This window comes from Emydura macquarii, unplaced genomic scaffold (assembly GCF_026122565.2).
Source record: "Emydura macquarii macquarii isolate MOO-44397 ecotype Brisbane River unplaced genomic scaffold, CSIRO-AGI_Emac_v2 contig_2308, whole genome shotgun sequence".
NCBI classification, from domain to species: domain Eukaryota; kingdom Metazoa; phylum Chordata; order Testudines; family Chelidae; genus Emydura; species Emydura macquarii.
In genome coordinates, this window is record NW_027132445.1 from 210,326 (window position 1) to 228,435 (window position 18,110).

The 18,110-nt window shown below is 40.5% G+C and overlaps 1 protein-coding gene across 3 annotated transcripts; it reads left to right on the forward strand.

The window, feature by feature from the left end:
• Positions 1-6,768: 6,768 nt before the first annotated feature.
• TBXT (T-box transcription factor T) lies at positions 6,769-17,869 on the forward strand. Of its 3 annotated transcripts, none has more exons than XM_067560770.1 (8): positions 6,769-6,974; positions 7,836-8,100; positions 9,131-9,265; positions 10,079-10,140; positions 10,256-10,317; positions 11,576-11,752; positions 13,196-13,325; positions 15,622-17,869. In XM_067560770.1, the coding sequence occupies exons 1-8, from the start codon at positions 6,769-6,771 to the stop codon at positions 15,887-15,889; spliced, it is 1,305 nt and encodes a 434-aa protein (XP_067416871.1). In that variant the 3' UTR covers positions 15,890-17,869. The 3 variants fall into 3 exon arrangements, with proteins under 3 accessions (XP_067416871.1, XP_067416872.1, XP_067416874.1); XM_067560771.1 differs by having other exon boundaries at positions 11,579-11,752; XM_067560773.1 differs by lacking the exon at positions 11,576-11,752.
• Positions 17,870-18,110: the final 241 nt, after the last annotated feature.

The window sequence follows — 18,110 nt, forward strand, 5'->3', positions numbered from 1 at the left end:
ACCTAACTGTTATCAAGTTGCAACATAATCTATACATTAGGAAGAGGTGTGTTTTGAAGAAGAACTTGAATGAGGATAAAGTGGTGGGTTGATTGGTTTTGATTGTAGGCTTTTCCCACTCCTAAGGAGTAACATAACAGACATGGAGAATCAGACAATCGAGGCTTGCATCACTGGCTGGGTAAGGTAAAATGTTGGACAGGTAGGACAGAGCTAAGTCATAAGGGACTTGAAAGAAAGAGCAGGGCATTTGTGTTTGATGTGGTAGAAAAGAGGTAGCCAGTGGAGACTCTTAAAGATGGGGAAAAGCAGACACACACCATTTGGGGAGTTCAAAAAAAGTTCAAATTCTAGTTCAGTTCAATACCATTTTCTCAGGGTTGGCTTTATTAACATAGTTAATATACCAAAACAGTATCAAAGTCATGCAGAACAGTTGGTAACAGCGAACACAGGCCTTTCCAGCTTTCAGCAAATTGGGAAGGACAGAAGACACAGTCTGCAACAGCTTCTACTTTCCTTTTATAGTGCCAACCCTGATCACCCATGTGATGGGCAGGGAACCTGAGAGTTCTTGTAACCTCTTACATGCTGGGACTTAAGAAGTGCCTTCATACCTTGTCACAACTGCATGACATAGTCAAAGCAACAAATCAGGAAAATGATTTTAGTAGCAACATTTTGATGGGATTTGAAGAGGGCAAGTGTGTGAGCATTAAGGCCACAGAGAAGATTACACCAGTCAAGGCATGAGATGATTGGGGCTTAGTTGGCTGTCAAATACCATAATTCTTATTGCTGTCTGTACAATACACAACTAAAACACTCTTATTTTATATTTACCTTGGTGGTGAAGTTGGGAGTGACACGGAAAAGTACTGAGGCAGTAGGATGGAGAAACAAAATAGGGAGTGGAAAATTAATTCGGTTTTACAAAACCTACCATCAGAAATTCCTTTCTAGGAGTCTTAATGTTATGTGACATCTAAATGCCAATCTGATAATCAGTTTTATGACAGTAATTGATGAAATTTGCTGGTTTTGAAATGCCCTTTCTGGGAAAAGAGGCACTCTGTATCCGATTCACTATACCCCTACATCTTGTATAGTCAGCATAAAGTGAGTTTGAATTACTATCATTTTGATTTGGTAGCCTTTTACACTCAGTTTGCACTAGTGTAAATAGCTGTACAAGCTTCAGAGCAATGGTGAATTGGCACTGTATAAATGCAGATTAGTGTTATTGTGGCAATTTTGGCTGTTAATTACAATTCTCAAATATTTTGGGCAATTATTTTTTTATTCTAAGAACTATTATGGAGGGATGAACACTGATTTTGTCCTTTTAGCTATTTTTGATCTCTGAAACACTAGCTTTTCAGTGCAGCCTAACGTCCTTCTGCAGGCAAACGTTCCATTGACTTCAGTTGGCGTCAAAGGCCAGGATCAGTGGAGGTATAAGATAATAGATAGATGGTATGTTAAAAATGTAAATGTATAGGGGTGATCTTGCACTCGCTGTATCCCAAATTCCCTGTCTATACTGTGAGCATCTTTTTTAAAAGACGATAATCCTGGCCAGGTTAAAAGAGTAAACAATCCCTCTTCCCCCACCTTTGTCTCCTCCTCTTTCCAGTTTTCAAAGAAATAGGTTACTACAATGGTGGATGGTTCTTATTCTGTCATCCCAGTTGCACCAGCTCGCCTAGGCAATGATACTCCATTTAAATAGAAGTACACTTTTGTACAACATTACTGTGACACTGAAAAAGATAGGAAAGAAATCTTGGGATTGCTTTTTTAAAACAATATATTTGTTTTGCAAGCCGGGTTAATTAATCTTTCAGTCAGTCTTTCTTTATAGTTTGTGTAGAGGAGTGTAAAATATTTGAAAAACCCCTCCCCCGTGCATTGCTGTTACCTAATTCAGCTCCTCCTGAAGTCAGTGGAAGTTTTACCATTGACTTAAATCAGAGAAGAATCGGGCCCCAAGTATTTAACACTGACTTAAAAAAAAAAAGTAGAGGACTTTGCCGTCCTCAAGCAAAGCTCTGATTGAATCAGTGAGAGTTTTGCCCGCGGTCAAAAATGCAGGACAGGCCCTACTATCCAAAGCGCCAAGTGAGAAAGTAGAAAACATTGTATCTCGCTCTACTTGGCTACTTGACATGCAACTGTTTTCTGAAATGTAAAAAAAAAGACGTGTAAAAGGGCAACAGTCACATTCCTTTAAAATGAAAAAACAAACACAAGCCACGTGTCTCTTTTTTTTTTTTTAAAGAAAAAAACAGAGATCATAAAACATAATTACTCATCTTTATGAACCTAAAATAAATACATCAAGATATTGGAGGGTTTTGTACATTGTCATTTTCACAGTTCGGACATATGTGTATAGGGGAACGTGTCCCTGTTAGGACATATATATTCAGGAGTTTGGCTTGGACATGTTAGTAAGTTTAGGGAATTTCTGAACCATGTGAATAATTTTGCTTGTTTTACATTGAAAATCAGAATGAATTGTTTATTGGTTTGAAGAAAATGTTCAGTAAAAGGCATATCAAGATAATAATAAACAAACGGAGGTTTCTAATTAAAAAGGTATTTGCATATTTATTAAGCACATGTATTCTACATTGGTAATTCTGAACTGGTTGGTATCAACTGAATATTTGCCTTCAATTTCAAAGAGAAGGCAAGGGACATGTCTACAGATCTACGTGACCAACTAGTATAGAGTGTATTATTATAAATATAAACTGAAATTACTTTTAAAAGTCTAAGGCTGGTCAGGAGAAAACGGACGTTTATTTTTAAGGTCTAGGACATCTTGACACTTCTGATTTGCACTTTAATTTGATTAAATAATTAATAGCCCGGTTTTTGTTGTTTTGATTGTTTTAAAGTCAGGCTGGATGTCTGCATTAAATCAATCCTGGATCCAAGAAAAAAAAGTATTTTGGGGTATGAAGAGTGATCTGGGGGAAAGAACCATGTAAATTCTACATAAAACTGCATTGCAAGCTATAAGATAACAAAACAAATACCCACAAATATCTCTGTACTCGCTGATTCTTAGCATTTCCAGTTGGACTATATTATATATTTATTTGTTAGTATCAAGGGGTTATAATAACATCATGCTCCGTTTATCACGATTCCGATTATTTCTATGGCAGAGCCTTCTTCACAGAACCCTCTACCTAGAATGATGCTAATACAGCTACAGACAGACAGATCCTATGAACCTAGGGGGAACAGCTGGAGGCTGGTACTCGCCCAGTGTAAGAAGGAACGTATTGCTATAAACTGGGAGTCTTTATAGCTGTTCGGCTGGAGGAAGTTTTTGGCTGTAAACTGTCATGCACTGCAGCTCTCGGTGAAAAGACTGTGAAAGTGGGGAATTTTCTCTCCTGAGAACCAAAGTGCAATTAAGATCAGAAAGGAGAACCAGGGAAGAGGGGGAAAATAATAAAGAAGAGGGCACAAATAACTGCTCACGAAAAATCTTAGTATTTTCTCTATCCCTTCCAAAACATACGCAGCTTCTCCTAAAATTTGCACTCATTTTTATATTGTTTTTTAAAAAAAACAAAATTGCAGGTATTTTTTCAGTCATTCTTAACTTAAATCCGGGAAGATTGTTTAAAAACTGTCAGCGAAATCTTGGGATATTCCTTAGTTCTTTGGGGCTAAATGGGAAAGCCACTTACTAAAACAAATACTATAAAAGGGAAAATATACACAGTGAAATAAACTCCATCTTCCTTTTGAATAGTAAATAGGAAAGAATGATAACATCTTGAGATACGAAATGCAAAATGTAATAATAATGTACAAAGCATTTATGTTGCCAGTGGTATTTGAGCTCTCCTTACGTGTATTGTTTAAAATTAAGGAATTAGACGTCTTAGAAATATTGTAATTCTGAATCGTTAATAACAATCTTTTTGTTAAATTTCAAAACATTTTACTATATAATCAAATCAAATCCAGCTTCCCTTTCATACACTAAAACAGACCGGTAGTCTTCGATTCCACTTGACTGTTACTTTCGGTTCTTCAGATCATTCATTTGTAGGCATATTAGATCTGCCGGAGAATTTAGAACGAAGTTTGTCCTAAGATGGATCCACTCGAATAAAAATCACTTCCGAACACTTTAAAACCCACAACGTGTCGAAAGTAAAGTTTGTTTTTAAAGATATAAACTGAGCTGCTAAACATTATGGACTGCGAGGGAGACTCCTTCTTTTTGGATTAATTTTAAGAGTAGCTTGAGGTGCATGATTTTCCAGTGTTCTAATAAGACGTTAGAAATCTCATCGTTTCCAAAACAACTCAGGTTGTCCCGGATTGATGTATATGAGCTATTTGAATTTTGACCAATGTTCTGAGCTTGAATGCTCATGCCTTTTAGAAGTAATTTTCTTGTTGTTAAATGGAGCACTGTAGGTAAAATTAGTATGTGATAGATAGTTCGGCTGGTGGAAAGGATCTAGTGAAAATATTCAGAGCGGTGACTGCCTGGGCATCTCTTCTTGCCCGATCTTTGAAAACCTTCTTGTAGGGAAAGATCGTTTCCCCATCAGAAATGGACTAGATGCTCTCAGTAAGCAAACCATGTTGGCTACCAAGGTTTTTTAACATCTTGTGCAAAGACTAACCCAAAGTGGAAAAATGTTTTCACTCTATTTCCCTAAAGTAGTAGAGAAGTAGTAGTTAAGCATTTGCGATTAAAAAAAATCTAAAAAGCAAGACGACTGAGCAAAATAATATTAACTTGATCACCTTATGTAGTTTTTTTTTTTTAAATACAACTTTGATTCTTGGTTTCTAATCTTAAGAGGAAAAGAAAATGGGTGCAGAAGTATATGATATATTTGAAATTTGACGAATGTAGCAATTTTATTCCTGAAATCCAGATGCGTGTATACATGTGAATAGTGTTTATATAAAATGTATATGTGCGTGTACATATCTAATCTATCTATCTATCTATCTATCTATCTATCCCCAAGATTCACTATTTTTGAATATAGCTCTCCATACTAAACATTGGTTTCAACTTGTTGCTCTTCCAAAGAAATTCCCATTGACAGATAAACTTTTCTTTAAAAAAGCAAAAATCTCATTACATCAGTCCAGATAAAACTAATGTCCAGTATTTTGAATGTAGTAATGTGCATTATATCTTTTATTTATTGATTGATTGATTTTTAGAAATCTTTATTTTTACTCTGCACTGCCTCCCCTCCCCTTCTTTTGCTCCTGTTTAAAGCGATTGTTATTGTTTAAAGAGACCCCATTGAACTATTTCCTGCTCATTGTCACCTCTCTCCCCCTCTATCCAGAGATTCTCACAGAAAGGTAATAAACTGTGCCCTCACACCACAGCTCGCAGCACCTCCTGAGAATTCAAACCATTCCAAAGCATTAGTGTGTCTCAAAATATCCATTCTCTCACTCTCTGTATTTACGTCTTGGCCTGTGAGACTGAATGAAACTCGAAGATTGGAAATTTTTTTTTCATTTAAAACACATAAAGCCCGTTCTTCCTAATCCAAACACACATTTTTTCTCTCCTTGTTATAAAAAGGGAGGATTTAAGCCTCAATTTTTTCCATATAGAGTTTATAAATATTTCCAATGTAAATATTAGTATAGGTATATGGTTGTCAATAGCAGTCTTTTTTCACCTGCACATGTGCTATAAAGATTTGTGGCAAGAGGCAGGAGCTACAGTCCTTCTAAAGAATGATCTGCTGTGATCAGTAAAATGTTCAGGTTGTGTGAAGGCAATAGTTTAATGAGATAGTCAGACTGAGGTTGAGGGTTTATTTCAGAGAAGTGCTTTCTGGTCACCTGCTTTTTATTAATTGCTTGCTGACTGAAAATTTGCTTCATGCTAATTTCAATGTTCACATAGACAGGAATGTGAGGTTTCTGTTTTAAGAGGTGATACTTTCAATGTCTCATAGGAATACATTGCAAATAACTTCAACACTAGAGTGGGGGAGAAGGACTTTTAATACTGCCGAAATAATAACACACGCCAGGGGTGTCTCCTTTCTAGGATTGGCTGGTCTAGAATGGTGTCTAAAATAAAACCTCTAGGGTTTGCTGCCCTATGTCGCGAGCGGCATGTCAATGTACCTATATTGAGTGCTGTTGAGAAGGCAGGAGGATGCTGCACACAGGTTATGGGGCTGTTGCTGAGATGGGCCATTTCCTCCTAGGCTGCTGAAGCCCCAACCCCGGCGGCTTTGATAGAGGTGCAAACATTTGGGAGCAGATTTACATAAAATAGCCGTGTTTAATCCCACTGGCCGCAATTAACATCACAGGCTTCCCCGGGCACCGTTCTGATATGGCCGCAGGAAGCCAATCAGCGGGGTCGGCCGGACACATCAAAGGGGCTCTCCTCCAATCAGGGGAGCCCCCCCACAGGCATTGTGATGTCACCGGGGGATATTTATTGGGGGGGTATAATTGCTGCCCCCTTGGCCAGTTCCAGTCGCGCTGACCAGAGAGGTCAAGTGGAATTAACCCTTCTGCCACCACATTGCAACCAGCCTGGATCCTTCCCACTGGACGCAGCCAGGACCCCCTCCCAGGCGCCTCGGGGTCCTCCTCTGAGCCCGAGGTGCTGTTCTGCGTGGAGTCGCCTCGGCTAAGTTCTTCCAGGAGTTGGAGCCAGACCCGAAGCTGGCGGTGGCTCCTGGGCAGTAAGTGGTTTCGGAGGGGGCGGGGGGGGGAGGAGAGAGGATGAGTTCTCCCGGCACCGAGAGCTCCGGCAAGAGCCTGCAGTACCGGGTGGACCATCTCCTGAGCGCGGTGGAGAACGAGCTGCAGGCTGGCAGCGAGAAGGGAGACCCGACGGAGCGGGAGCTGCGAGTCACTCTGGAGGAGAGCGAGCTGTGGCTGCGCTTCAAGGAGCTCACCAACGAGATGATCGTCACCAAGAACGGCAGGTAGGGGACACGGCTAGCAACCCCGGCTCCCTCCCCACCCCCCACATCCCTCCCCAGCTCCCACCGCTGCTGGAGACAACCCCAGATGTTTGCACAGCAACCTCTAGTCCTAGTGGGGTTCTGCCCCCGCCCCCACCCCCAGCGCAGCTAATGGATACCCTGCAACATCACGTGGGGCCGTGTCTGCTGCCCCCGCACGGCTGGAGACACCCCAATCTAGGGCTGCTATGGCGTCTCTCCCCCACGGCGGCCTCTCTCCCCCTTTTTACTCGCTCCCTCCAATCCAGTCCTGCTGGGGAGGATCCCCCCTGGAGAACCCAGATCCTCTTCCAGTGCCGGGGTGCCCTCCCCCCAGTGCTGCCGGGGCCTCCGCCCACTGCGACCCCAGAGCCGGGGGGACGGGGGGACGCTGCCGCCCTGAGAGGGAGGCGAGGAGCAGGACGATCTCTCGCACGGAGCCGGACAAAGGATGGAGGCTCGGCTGGGGGGGGGGGGGGGGGATGGTTTGGAGCCAGCTGATCCATTGCACTGGGGACCCAGTCCATAAAGAAAGGCCACGGGCCAGGCGGCAGGTGAGGCGCTACTGCGGCTTTCTGGAGGCCTGTGAAATAGCGGCGTGGGGCTCAGGGCTGCCCCGGCTTCGGAGGCACCGTCTGGTCCTAGCTGCGGCAGCGCAGCGCCGAGGCCGGCGGGTAGCACTGGGCGGAGCCGGGATCTCCCCCAGCCTGGCCCGGCTGCAGGGGGGGGCGGCTCCCCCCGAGGCTCTGCGCCCTGACCCCCGGCTCGCTCCCCCCCTCCCCGGCACTGGGGAGCAGTTCCCCCGGACAACGCGCCTCTCCCAGGTCCTGCTCTCTCCTCCAGGAGGATGTTCCCCGTGCTGAAGGTGAGCGTGTCCGGCCTGGACCCCAACGCCATGTACTCCTTCCTGCTGGACTTCGTGGCTGCCGACAACCACCGCTGGAAGTACGTGAACGGGGAGTGGGTGCCGGGGGGCAAACCCGAGCCGCAGGCCCCGAGCTGCGTCTACATCCACCCGGACTCGCCCAACTTCGGCGCGCACTGGATGAAGGCGCCGGTGTCCTTCAGCAAAGTCAAACTCACCAACAAGCTGAACGGAGGCGGGCAGGTAAGAGGCCGCGATGGACGCGAAGACGCCCGAAGCGGGGAGGCCAGGAGCCCCGGGGAGGCGCCGGGGGAATAGCGCTCCGGGCTGCGCTCCTGCAGCCGAGTGAGAGCCCCCCGTCCGCTGGCCTCCGTCTCCGGGGCCTCCAAACTCGACGTGAGCTACCGGGAGGGAGGCAGAGACCCCCCCACACACCTTTACCCTTCTCCGCAAAGTCAGTCTGCGGCTAGCTAAACTGAATGGCTGGAAGAAAACTTTCCCAGATCCTCTGGCTCGAACAAGCAGCTCGGCCTCAGTCGCCAAACTACTTCCGTCCAAGGAAAGCTGTCCCGGATTGTCTGAAAAGTGCCTCGGGAAAACCGGGGGGGCTTTTCTCACCTGTCGGACATAAAACCAGATCTTCTAAATAGAGGAGTTTATTTATTGTACGTATGTAGGACCGGAGTTGTCTATGTCAACGGTCGCTTTTTAAGAGAAAAAATAGACAAGTCCTACCTGCATGCCTGCAAACGAGGACAAGGAGTCAGTCTGCCTTAGCAGATTTCACCAAGAAAGGGAACTAGGTTTCATTTGCTCCCTACCTTAATATAAAGTTGTTCGGTTTTGTTGACACTGGGTTTTGTAGTTAGGATCATTTATAGTTCGAGACAAACCTAACTAGGCTGGGCTATTTTCCAAACAGATCATGGATTCTTTGGGGGATTTTTTTTAAATAGTCATTTGAGGCTTGAATTATTTGATAATCCAAAGTGTGCATATCTATCTCATCTAATCTAATCTATCTATCTATCTAATCACAGTATTTTTGTGTAAATAGGCTACCCTTCCAAATATAATGGCAGATAATTTAGTTGCCCAACTTTTATCTTTTTTTGTTTGGCTTCATTTTTATAATTTACTAGTGTCCTTTGCCTTTTTGCCCCACCACTAGAAAAATCCAGCATTAACTTTTTAAAATCAGAAAGTGCTCTGTAACTGTAGGAATTTGTGCCCCACTGTGACAATGCTTATCTGTGCTATCATATATTTACAGATCATGTTGAATTCCTTGCACAAGTATGAGCCTAGGATTCATATAGTGAGAGTTGGTGGCCCTCAGCGTATGATAACCAGCCATTCCTTCCCAGAGACCCAGTTTATAGCTGTGACAGCTTATCAGAACGAGGAGGTATGCACAAAGTGGAAAAGAAACCTACATGCACTTATATCCTTTGAATCAGCAAAGCGAAAGATACCAGAGCAAAATATTTATGTCGTCACCTTTTTTTTCAATTCTCTGTCTGTGTTTCATTTTAAATTGTATATAAAGTGAGTTTGTTTAGAATTAAGTTAATATAAAGCACAATAAAAATACAGTAACACAAATTCCCTGTTTCCTATATATTGTAACTTTATTTGTTACAAATATAATTATAAAGATTTTTTTGAATTTATCTGAACAAACTACTAATGTGAGAAAATCAGTAAGAATAAATTCACTATTTTAAAGTACATGAAGTAACAGTGCAGGAACTAATTGGAGATGTCATTTTCAAAACTGACTCGTTTTCAGATAACCAAACTGTACACCTTTAAATTCAATTACACTTTAAGTTACTGATCTTATTATCCTATTTGAGATTTGTTGGTGTTCATTCTGGTCTGTCCAGAAACCCGAAACTTTTTATAACTGTCATTAGTGTATCCCCTTTCTTATATGTTTCCTTAATAGGATAATAAAACCAGGCAATTTTGACAGACAGTGATAGTGGATGTCTTTACGTTTTGTAGAGAGAATAATTTCAAGCTTGTTGTTAACATTTGAGATGTTTGGATTCTGTTTAGTTAATTTACATAAGACCCATACTATGGCCTTAATCCTACTTCCGCTGAAATCAATGGTAAAATCCTACTGACTTCAGAGAAGCAGGATCAGGTCCTGAATACTGTATGATAACGAGTAGTAACACTTTCAAAATAAGATTTTTGTTGTTGTTTTTAGATCACAGCTTTAAAAATTAAATATAATCCATTTGCAAAGGCTTTCCTTGATGCAAAAGAAAGGTGAGCATTCCTGACTAAACCCAGTTATAAAATTTGCAGAAAAATTACGTATTTGTGGAATTACCTTTCTTTTGAATCATTTTCTTTGATTAATGAAATATGGCTTCTTTGACAGAAGTGATCACAAAGATATGATGGATGAAGTTGGAGACAATCAGCAGTCTGGGTATTCACAATGTATGTTTACTTTCACTCTGGATTAAGTATATATATAATTTAAAATATACCTCATCTTTCATCTCAGCTTTTCTGGTATTTCCTTTCTATTACAATTTAGTAGTAAGTTGTAACTGAGTCAAATTCAGACACCAAGGTTTGTTTGTAAGCATAGGTTGACTTTCACTGTAGATTAAGTTTGATATTAGTGTCTGATTCTTATGATTACTATTTTGTAGTTTTCTATGTTTCTCATTGTGTATGGTATATTTTATTTAAAATATTAATACTATCTTTAAAAATTCCATAGTGAAATGTTATTATCACATTAGTTTTCTGCAAAACAATTGGTCTTGGATATGAGGAGTGCAATATCTGTGGGAAAATTAATGGAAAATTTTATTTCAAATGGCAGCAAAAAGTTAGTGAGAATAAACTCAGTGGTTGGTTTATTTATTTATTTATTTATTTTTAAAATACATGAAGGGAATTGGAAGCACCAGTTTTAAATTCTTTTGTTTTCAGATGACTAAAAAAATCACTGTTTTAGAATTTTAAATTGAATTTTGTGTTATAGGGGCATTTGTTAAAAAAAAAAAGAAAATTAGGTCCACAATTTCAATAAAAGGGCTTTTACAAGTTGTAATAGAAATTGAATTTTCAAAAAATTCTGTGAAAACATTTTCTTTTGCAGTTAAACAACTTTCCACATCAGTATAGGAAGCCCCAAGCCCAACAATCTTGTACTAATGAAGGAGAACCAAAAAGAGAAACTATAAACAAAAGATTAAATTAACCAGTGTATTTTACTGTCCAAAGTGAGTGAAATGCAAAATGTACACACGCAGCATAAATGAGGCAAAGTTCTTAAAACATTTCAGTTTTAATAATCTAAGGTGTAATTAGGAACACCGGTAAAGAATTTTTAAAAATATATATATTATTTTGACAGCATCTATTGTAAAAGGCAGGAAGAAGCCAACCTGAGTAAAGTTCAATAGCATTGTGAGGGATCCTGTTTTTTCACCCTTATTAAAATTGCTTTTTTCCCCCCTCAATTTTTCTTTCAAAATGAACTTTTGTAAGAGGCGACATGCTTCCACAAAATATTTCACTTTTGACACTTGGCATTTTCTGACGGAAAAACTTTTTGTTGGAAAATTTCTGACCAGCTCTAATATTTAACTTAAGAGTAATAGTGTTGAGAGGGCTCATAACATTCTTGGATGGCCTGTTGCTTTATGTATCCGTGTTCTGAAATGTCCTCTCTTTCTCACAGTAGGTGGCTGGCTTATTCCTGGAACTGGGCCTCTGTGCCCCCCTGCCAATCCTCACACTCAATTTGGAGCACCTCTAGCACTCTCCTCTGCTCACAGCTGTGAAAGATACTCATCGCTAAGGAATCACCGTTCTGCCCCTTACCCCAATCCATATGCCCATAGAAACAACTCTCCAAGTAAGTCTTTGTTAATCTGCGGTTATTTAAAGAGGGAAATTAATCTAGTGGTCCAAATTCTGATCAATTCCATCAGTGTAAATATGGAGTAATGTCATTAGAACTGAGATCAATATCTAGCCTAGTTTGTGTTGAGGGCTTCTGACAACAATTGAAAGGCAATAATGAAAAGTAAATACATTTCTCTAACTTCTTAACAATGAAAAAGTAAGATTGTGTACCGTAATCCTATATCCGATGTTAAGTTATTAGTCAATACTGTGCTAGCACTATCCCTGTGTCCTATTGTAGAACAGGAATCTTGAAAGGAAGAAATACTTTAATCATTTTTAGCTTAGGAAAACTTAGTTTATTCTGGCAATGTTAGTTGGTCTAAGTGAAGAGGGAATAAATGTATCTGAAGAATTTGAGGAAGAACCAGCTTAAAGAAATGGCAGTGAATTGAAGAAATAGATATCTAGTTATGGTAGTAGAAGTAAGTGGCATTAATCTATGTAAGTGAATAACTGAGGGTTTAGTTCCGCCACCATTAATCACATTGAAGAGCATTGATTAATCAGTGTGTAATCTTCTTGAAATCAACAAGACTACATGTGCAGAAAGGTACTTCTCAAAAAAAGTAAGGATGGCAGAATTGGGTGCATAGTGACAATATGTCTATCCAACTGCACTTCGATGAGAAGAAATGAGGGGATGTTTAACTAACTCTGATCCAGGACTTGGTATGGGTTTTTCTCTCCTGGCCAATAAAGGCTACTGAAACTTTTTTTTAAAAAAAGCTTAATATTTTCAATTTTATAAAATATTACCTAGACTAGATGGCATAGTCATCTTCAGATTGTTCCAGGCACAGCCCATAACCTGACTGTTCCTACAGTACGTAACTCTGTAAAGCACGTTAAAGATGAAAATTTGCATGTAATTGATTTGTGTTACATTTTGAACTTTGCATAGGTTTTGCAAATTAAAATAAAATATTCCATGAGAATAATTGACTTCTCTGTGTGCCCTGCTTCTTCCCCTATCCTCTATAAAGGATTTTTCTCCCCCCCTTAAATTCATATGCCACAGCAACCTTTTCTGGCTGTGGAGGGTGGGATGGGACTCCCTTTGAAGCCCCTGATAGCCCTGCTAATTCAACCACCTGGTTCCCACAGAGCTACATAATGCATTCCCCTCATCAGAGCTAAGTATTTTGCTGTAAGGAACTGCTGGAGGCAGGAAGTGAAATATGCTCTGGCAACTGAACTTGGGCACCTCGTATAACAGTCTGGCACTCCAGTCACTCGATAGCCCCACTAAAATTGATAGTTTGACACAACTGGTAGATTTTTTTTTTAATAAAGCAGTAATAAAAAGCCATACTCTGCATTGAAAATGAGAATTATGCTTCACTTTAACTGCTGATGTGCTTGTTAAGTGCTTGCTTGTTTTTCACAGCAGCTTATGCTGATAATTCCTCGGCCTGCCTTTCCATGCTCCAATCCCATGACAACTGGTCCAGTCTAGGAGTTCCCACACATACTAGTATGCTGCCCATGAGTCACAGCACTGGCACATCTACTAGCTCCAGGTAGGATTCAGTCCCTTTGCAATGCAGCCCCAAAATCTTCATAAATTAGGTAGTGGTTCTCAACCTGCGGCCCCTGGTCTGCTTGAGACTCAGTCAGCACACAGCTGTGGCCCATGTGACATCCTCAAGGCCATACAGGTAGTATTGGATGCGGCCTACCTAACACATTGTGGGCCGCATATGTTGCCCACAATGGTAAACAGGTTGAGAACCACTGAATTAGAGTATATTGGGGTTTTTTAATTGAAAAAAAGGAGTAGACAGGCCATTGTCGGCTTGAAATCTAGTCAGTTTTAGAGCAAAGAGTTAAAAGTAGTTTCAGGTATCACACCTGTCTCTCAGGTATGTCTGTACTACAAGGCCTACAGTGGCTCAGCTGCAATCCTGCAGCTATGCCACTTAGTGTAGACTCTTGCTACAGCGATGGAGGGGGTTTTTCCATTGTGGTAGTAAATCCATTCCCTTGAGAGGCGGTAGCTAGGTTGACTGAATAATTATTCCATTGACCTAGTGGTGTCTATACTGGGGCTTTGGTCAGCTTAACTATGTCTCTCAGGGTGACATAGCTCAGTTGACCTACGTTTTCAGTGTAGACCAGGCCTAGGTTTCTCTGCCTATTTATGGCTTTATTGTCATATTTTCCTTTTTTAATGCTTTTTTCCTTCTTCCCTGTTGATATATGAAAAACCCTTATAAACATGTGAAAATGACTGGCCATACAGGAGAAACAATGAAACTCATTGTATACACCAGTGATCTTCACTGTTTTTCAAGCGGGGGCCACTTTGGCAAAAAGCCTTCAATGTGAGAGCCACATCAACTACTAAATTAACACGTTGATTGCTGTGGTAATACGGTTATTATACAATGGATATACTTAGATGTACTTATTGGCACACATCGTACCATGTGGTCATGGGAATATACCCATGGAAGGTATTCCCATAGACTATGTAACATTAAGACTCCTAGAAAGGGATTCCCATAAATTGGAATATAAACAAAAAGTCAGGGAGCTGCACTTAGAGTCGATGGGCGCCGCCACTGGCTCCCGGGCCTTGCAATGAAGAACACTGGCACATACAGTGCTGCCAAATGCACAATGCAAACTCATTGGAGGCATAAGGATCAATTGTTTTCTCACCTTGCAGTTCTGGGAGTCTTAAGTGTAGCTAAAATGACACTCAGATAAGTGTGAGTGGTCAAGCAAACAGTATGCCTTTAAATAATAGCTCTTTTTTATTGCTTTTAAGAGAGCTCAATGAAAACCATCCTCATGTCATGGACATATATCATGTCTCTTATTTAGATTTATGATTATCTTGATTAAATATTGGCTCTCCTGTTGAAAGAAGTTATCTGATGTTGAATTTATACCCAATCCCTAGGAACCCATACTAGAAGTTATTGGGGAGTCAGATGGGATATTGCTGTTGATTTCAATAAGACATGGGGTTGGTCCACTTTTTTTTTTTTTTTTTAAATCAACTTGGAGTTCCAATCTGTAGTCTAAATATTCTGCTAATATACATGAATTGTGGAGAATGCACTTAGTTATTAAATATGCAAGTTAGCATTTATCTATTCAAATATACAGTATATATTACAAATACAAAATACAAGATACTTATTTTACTAAACATACATTTACTGAAATAACAAGTGCTCCCAAACACTTCTTCTCCCTCCCAAAAAAGTCTCCACATTTGGAATGCAGCAAAGTCCAGCGGAGTCCAGGGCACTGGATTGAGCATCAAGAGACCTGGGTTGTCTTCTTGGTTCTGCCACTGATTTGCTGTGTGACCTTGGGCAAGTCACTTCACCCCTCTATACCCTGGCACCTTATTTGTAAAATAGGGATAGCGGGGGTAATGTAAAATACTTTGGGCTCTATGTGTGAAAAGTGCTGTGTAAGTTAAACAATAAATGGAAAAGCTAAATGTATCCTCTTTAAATTTTTCTCACAGATCAACTTTTTTATTTCTGGCCCCAGGTAAAGAACTTTATTATAGGTGTGTGGGTGGGGGGAGTAGACGGATGAGGTGGGAAGATTTGGGTAGATCCTAATCTTCACAGCATGCTGGCTGCAGCACATCAGTGTGATCTGCAGTGTAAGTGCCTGAGACTTCGCTGGTGTTCTGCAGCAGCAAGAACCTTCCCAGAGTTCTTTACTGGGCATAAAGTAGCTGAATAAAAACACACCTGGAATGTGCTTTGCGAGGTGTAAAACTGCATCACTCATGGGGGAACTGGGTTAATTAATAATCCATCTGATCTACCCTTTTCTCTCTTACAGTCAGTATCCCAATTTGTGGTCTGTGAATAACAGCACCATCACACCTGTGTCTCAATCAGGTGGGATGTCCAACGGACTCAGCTCCCAATTTTTGCGAGGCTCTCCAGCACACTACCCACCCCTTCCTCACTCTGTTACGGCGTCCTCCTCTGGATCTCCACTCTACGACACTGGCACACCAACAGACATTTCCGACAGTCAGTATGATACCTCTGCACATGCTAGGCTTGCATCCACATGGACTCCTGTCACACCACCTTCCATGTAAACCAAGCCCATTCTTTACGACAAAGCCTTTCTATCTATTAAGTTCCTCTTAATACAGAATCCACAATGAAGTCTTGAGGAGGGGGACAAAAAGAGCCATGAAGTAAATTACAAACAAAGAAACTGCACTGCTTTTGTGTAAAGCAATTGAATTATACTTCTTACAGTACAACAGTGTATCATTGGCAGCATATAGACCTTATGAGTGCAATTCTCATATAGCAGATCCACTGCTATTCCTTTTAAAAATAAATACTTTAAATCCTTTTCAATTTGGCAGAAATGGGCCAAAGCCACCAAAATTTGACCCATATTCCAAACTTCTCAATGTTCTGGGAGTATCTGGATCTAGGGTTATGTTTCATGCCCATCTTGACCAATTTGTCAAAGTCTTCTTCTTTTTTTTTTTTAAATGCTACTTCCTGTCAATTGCCAGTTAAATTTTGCTGGTGAATTTAGCCATAGTTGTGAGAGAAGTTTTATTAAGTGCATGGTTAAAATCATTCTCAAATCTACACAAATTTAGCTAATGACTGAAATTTGGAAAACTGTGTGCACTAATGCATATTTGTCTTGAGAATATGTGGTATTCTGGTAGTTAACAGCTTTATGCACAACTGTATGCTTATTTCCTTGCTACTGACTTAAATGATGAAGACAATCAGCAAGAACGTTTTTCTGCATAATAAATGCAATATTAACATTTTGCCCCAGTCATGTTTACCTAAAATACCCCCTTTCTAAGGTGAGTTTCCTTGTTTGATCAGATAGCCAAAGAGCAGCTTTCAGGCTAACTAAACTTCTACATTTCAAACAGCTGTTATTTAATGGAGGGGACCATCCAAAGCCGTTTGAAGTCAATGGAAAGATTTCCATTGACATTCATGGTCTATGAACCAGGCTCTAAATGAGAGAAGAAAGTCAATACCTAACGGTTCTTTCTAATTTATTTTAGTTCAATATCGTACTCTGATCAATATTTATTATTTGTTAGGATGCGACTTTGTTTTGTACATTTTAAGATGTGTGTATATAATCCATCAATATGCTGCGTACCTTAAGACAATCATACCTGGGACATGCTACCCCTTGACACATTGAAATAGTATGGGTCCAAGTAGTTAAATTATTATACATGAGCAAATTCCAAATGTCAGTAATTTGGGATAGGGGTATAAATATAAGCCTTAAAGTATACCAACTGCTTGTCTTCATTACAAGATCAGGTCATGCTAATATCCTAATATCCTTGCTATCCATGCTAATAGCCTCATATCCTTGGAGACTCATATTAACTACCATGAGTTGACCTAATCGTTTGGTGAGGACACACTGCAGGTGTTGGGCCAAAATGTGCCCTTGGATGTGTATGCTGCTCCCACTGACTTCAATGAACACACATGTGAGGGTGGAATCTGACCTTTCTGCATAAACCATAACAAACCCTTGTTTGATGAAGTGCATGCAGTAGGAAAGTAGAGTTCTAAATCAGAGGATTCATTCAAAATGTCATGTGCTATAATGGCAGCTTAAAGATGCAAATGCTTGCTGCACTTTTGGTTTCTTAGGCCCTGTTCCTGCAACTGGATCCACGTGGGTGGGACTTTGCATTCACACAGTGCCCCTTTGACTTCAGTGGTGATCAGTGCCAGGCAACAAGATCTACCCAGGCAGGTCCAACAGCAGAATTTGGGCCTTAGGCGTTATTCCAAACGAGCCAATCACAACAAAGGGCAGCACCAGAGTCAGATGGTGGCAAACCATGTCCTCTCTTAGTATTGTAAATATTGATCTAAGCTCTCCAGCTTTATTATGAAAATGAATCATGTAAATGATGTAAGTGCATTGCTGTTTAGACTCTTTTGTAGATGTTAGCAAAGTCTGTTTTGTTGTGTTTTGTACTTGTATTTGAAAAGTATTAAGTTAAATTGAAAACTAGTTAGTAAAGTTTCTTTAATAAATTAAATTAGTTTTCAATTTGTGGAAATAAGTTGAAATGAGTGAATTTCATTATTATTATGTATTATTTATTTATATTACCATAGCATTTAGGAGCTCTCATCGTGGATTAGGATCCCACTGTACTAGGTGCTGTACAAACACAGCACAAAAGCTCTCTGCCCCAAAAGCTTACATTCAAAGTATAAGACAAGATTCAACAGATGGATGCAGACAGATGGGGGAATACAATAAAATAATGAGACAATAGTGGTGACAGGCAG

What these genes read in the sequence shown, in the direction of transcription:
- TBXT (XM_067560770.1), top strand. Translation starts at nt 6,769, where the DNA reads ATGAGTTCTCCCGGCACCGAGAGCTCCGGCAAGAGCCTGCAGTACCGG. An exon ending in TTCCTTGATGCAAAAGAAAG is followed by an intron (nt 10,141 to 10,255) that starts GTGAGCATTCCT and finishes CTTCTTTGACAG; the next exon opens with AAGTGATCACAAAGATATGA. An exon ending in GCAGTCTGGGTATTCACAAT is followed by an intron (nt 10,318 to 11,575) that starts GTATGTTTACTT and finishes TCTTTCTCACAG; the next exon opens with TAGGTGGCTGGCTTATTCCT.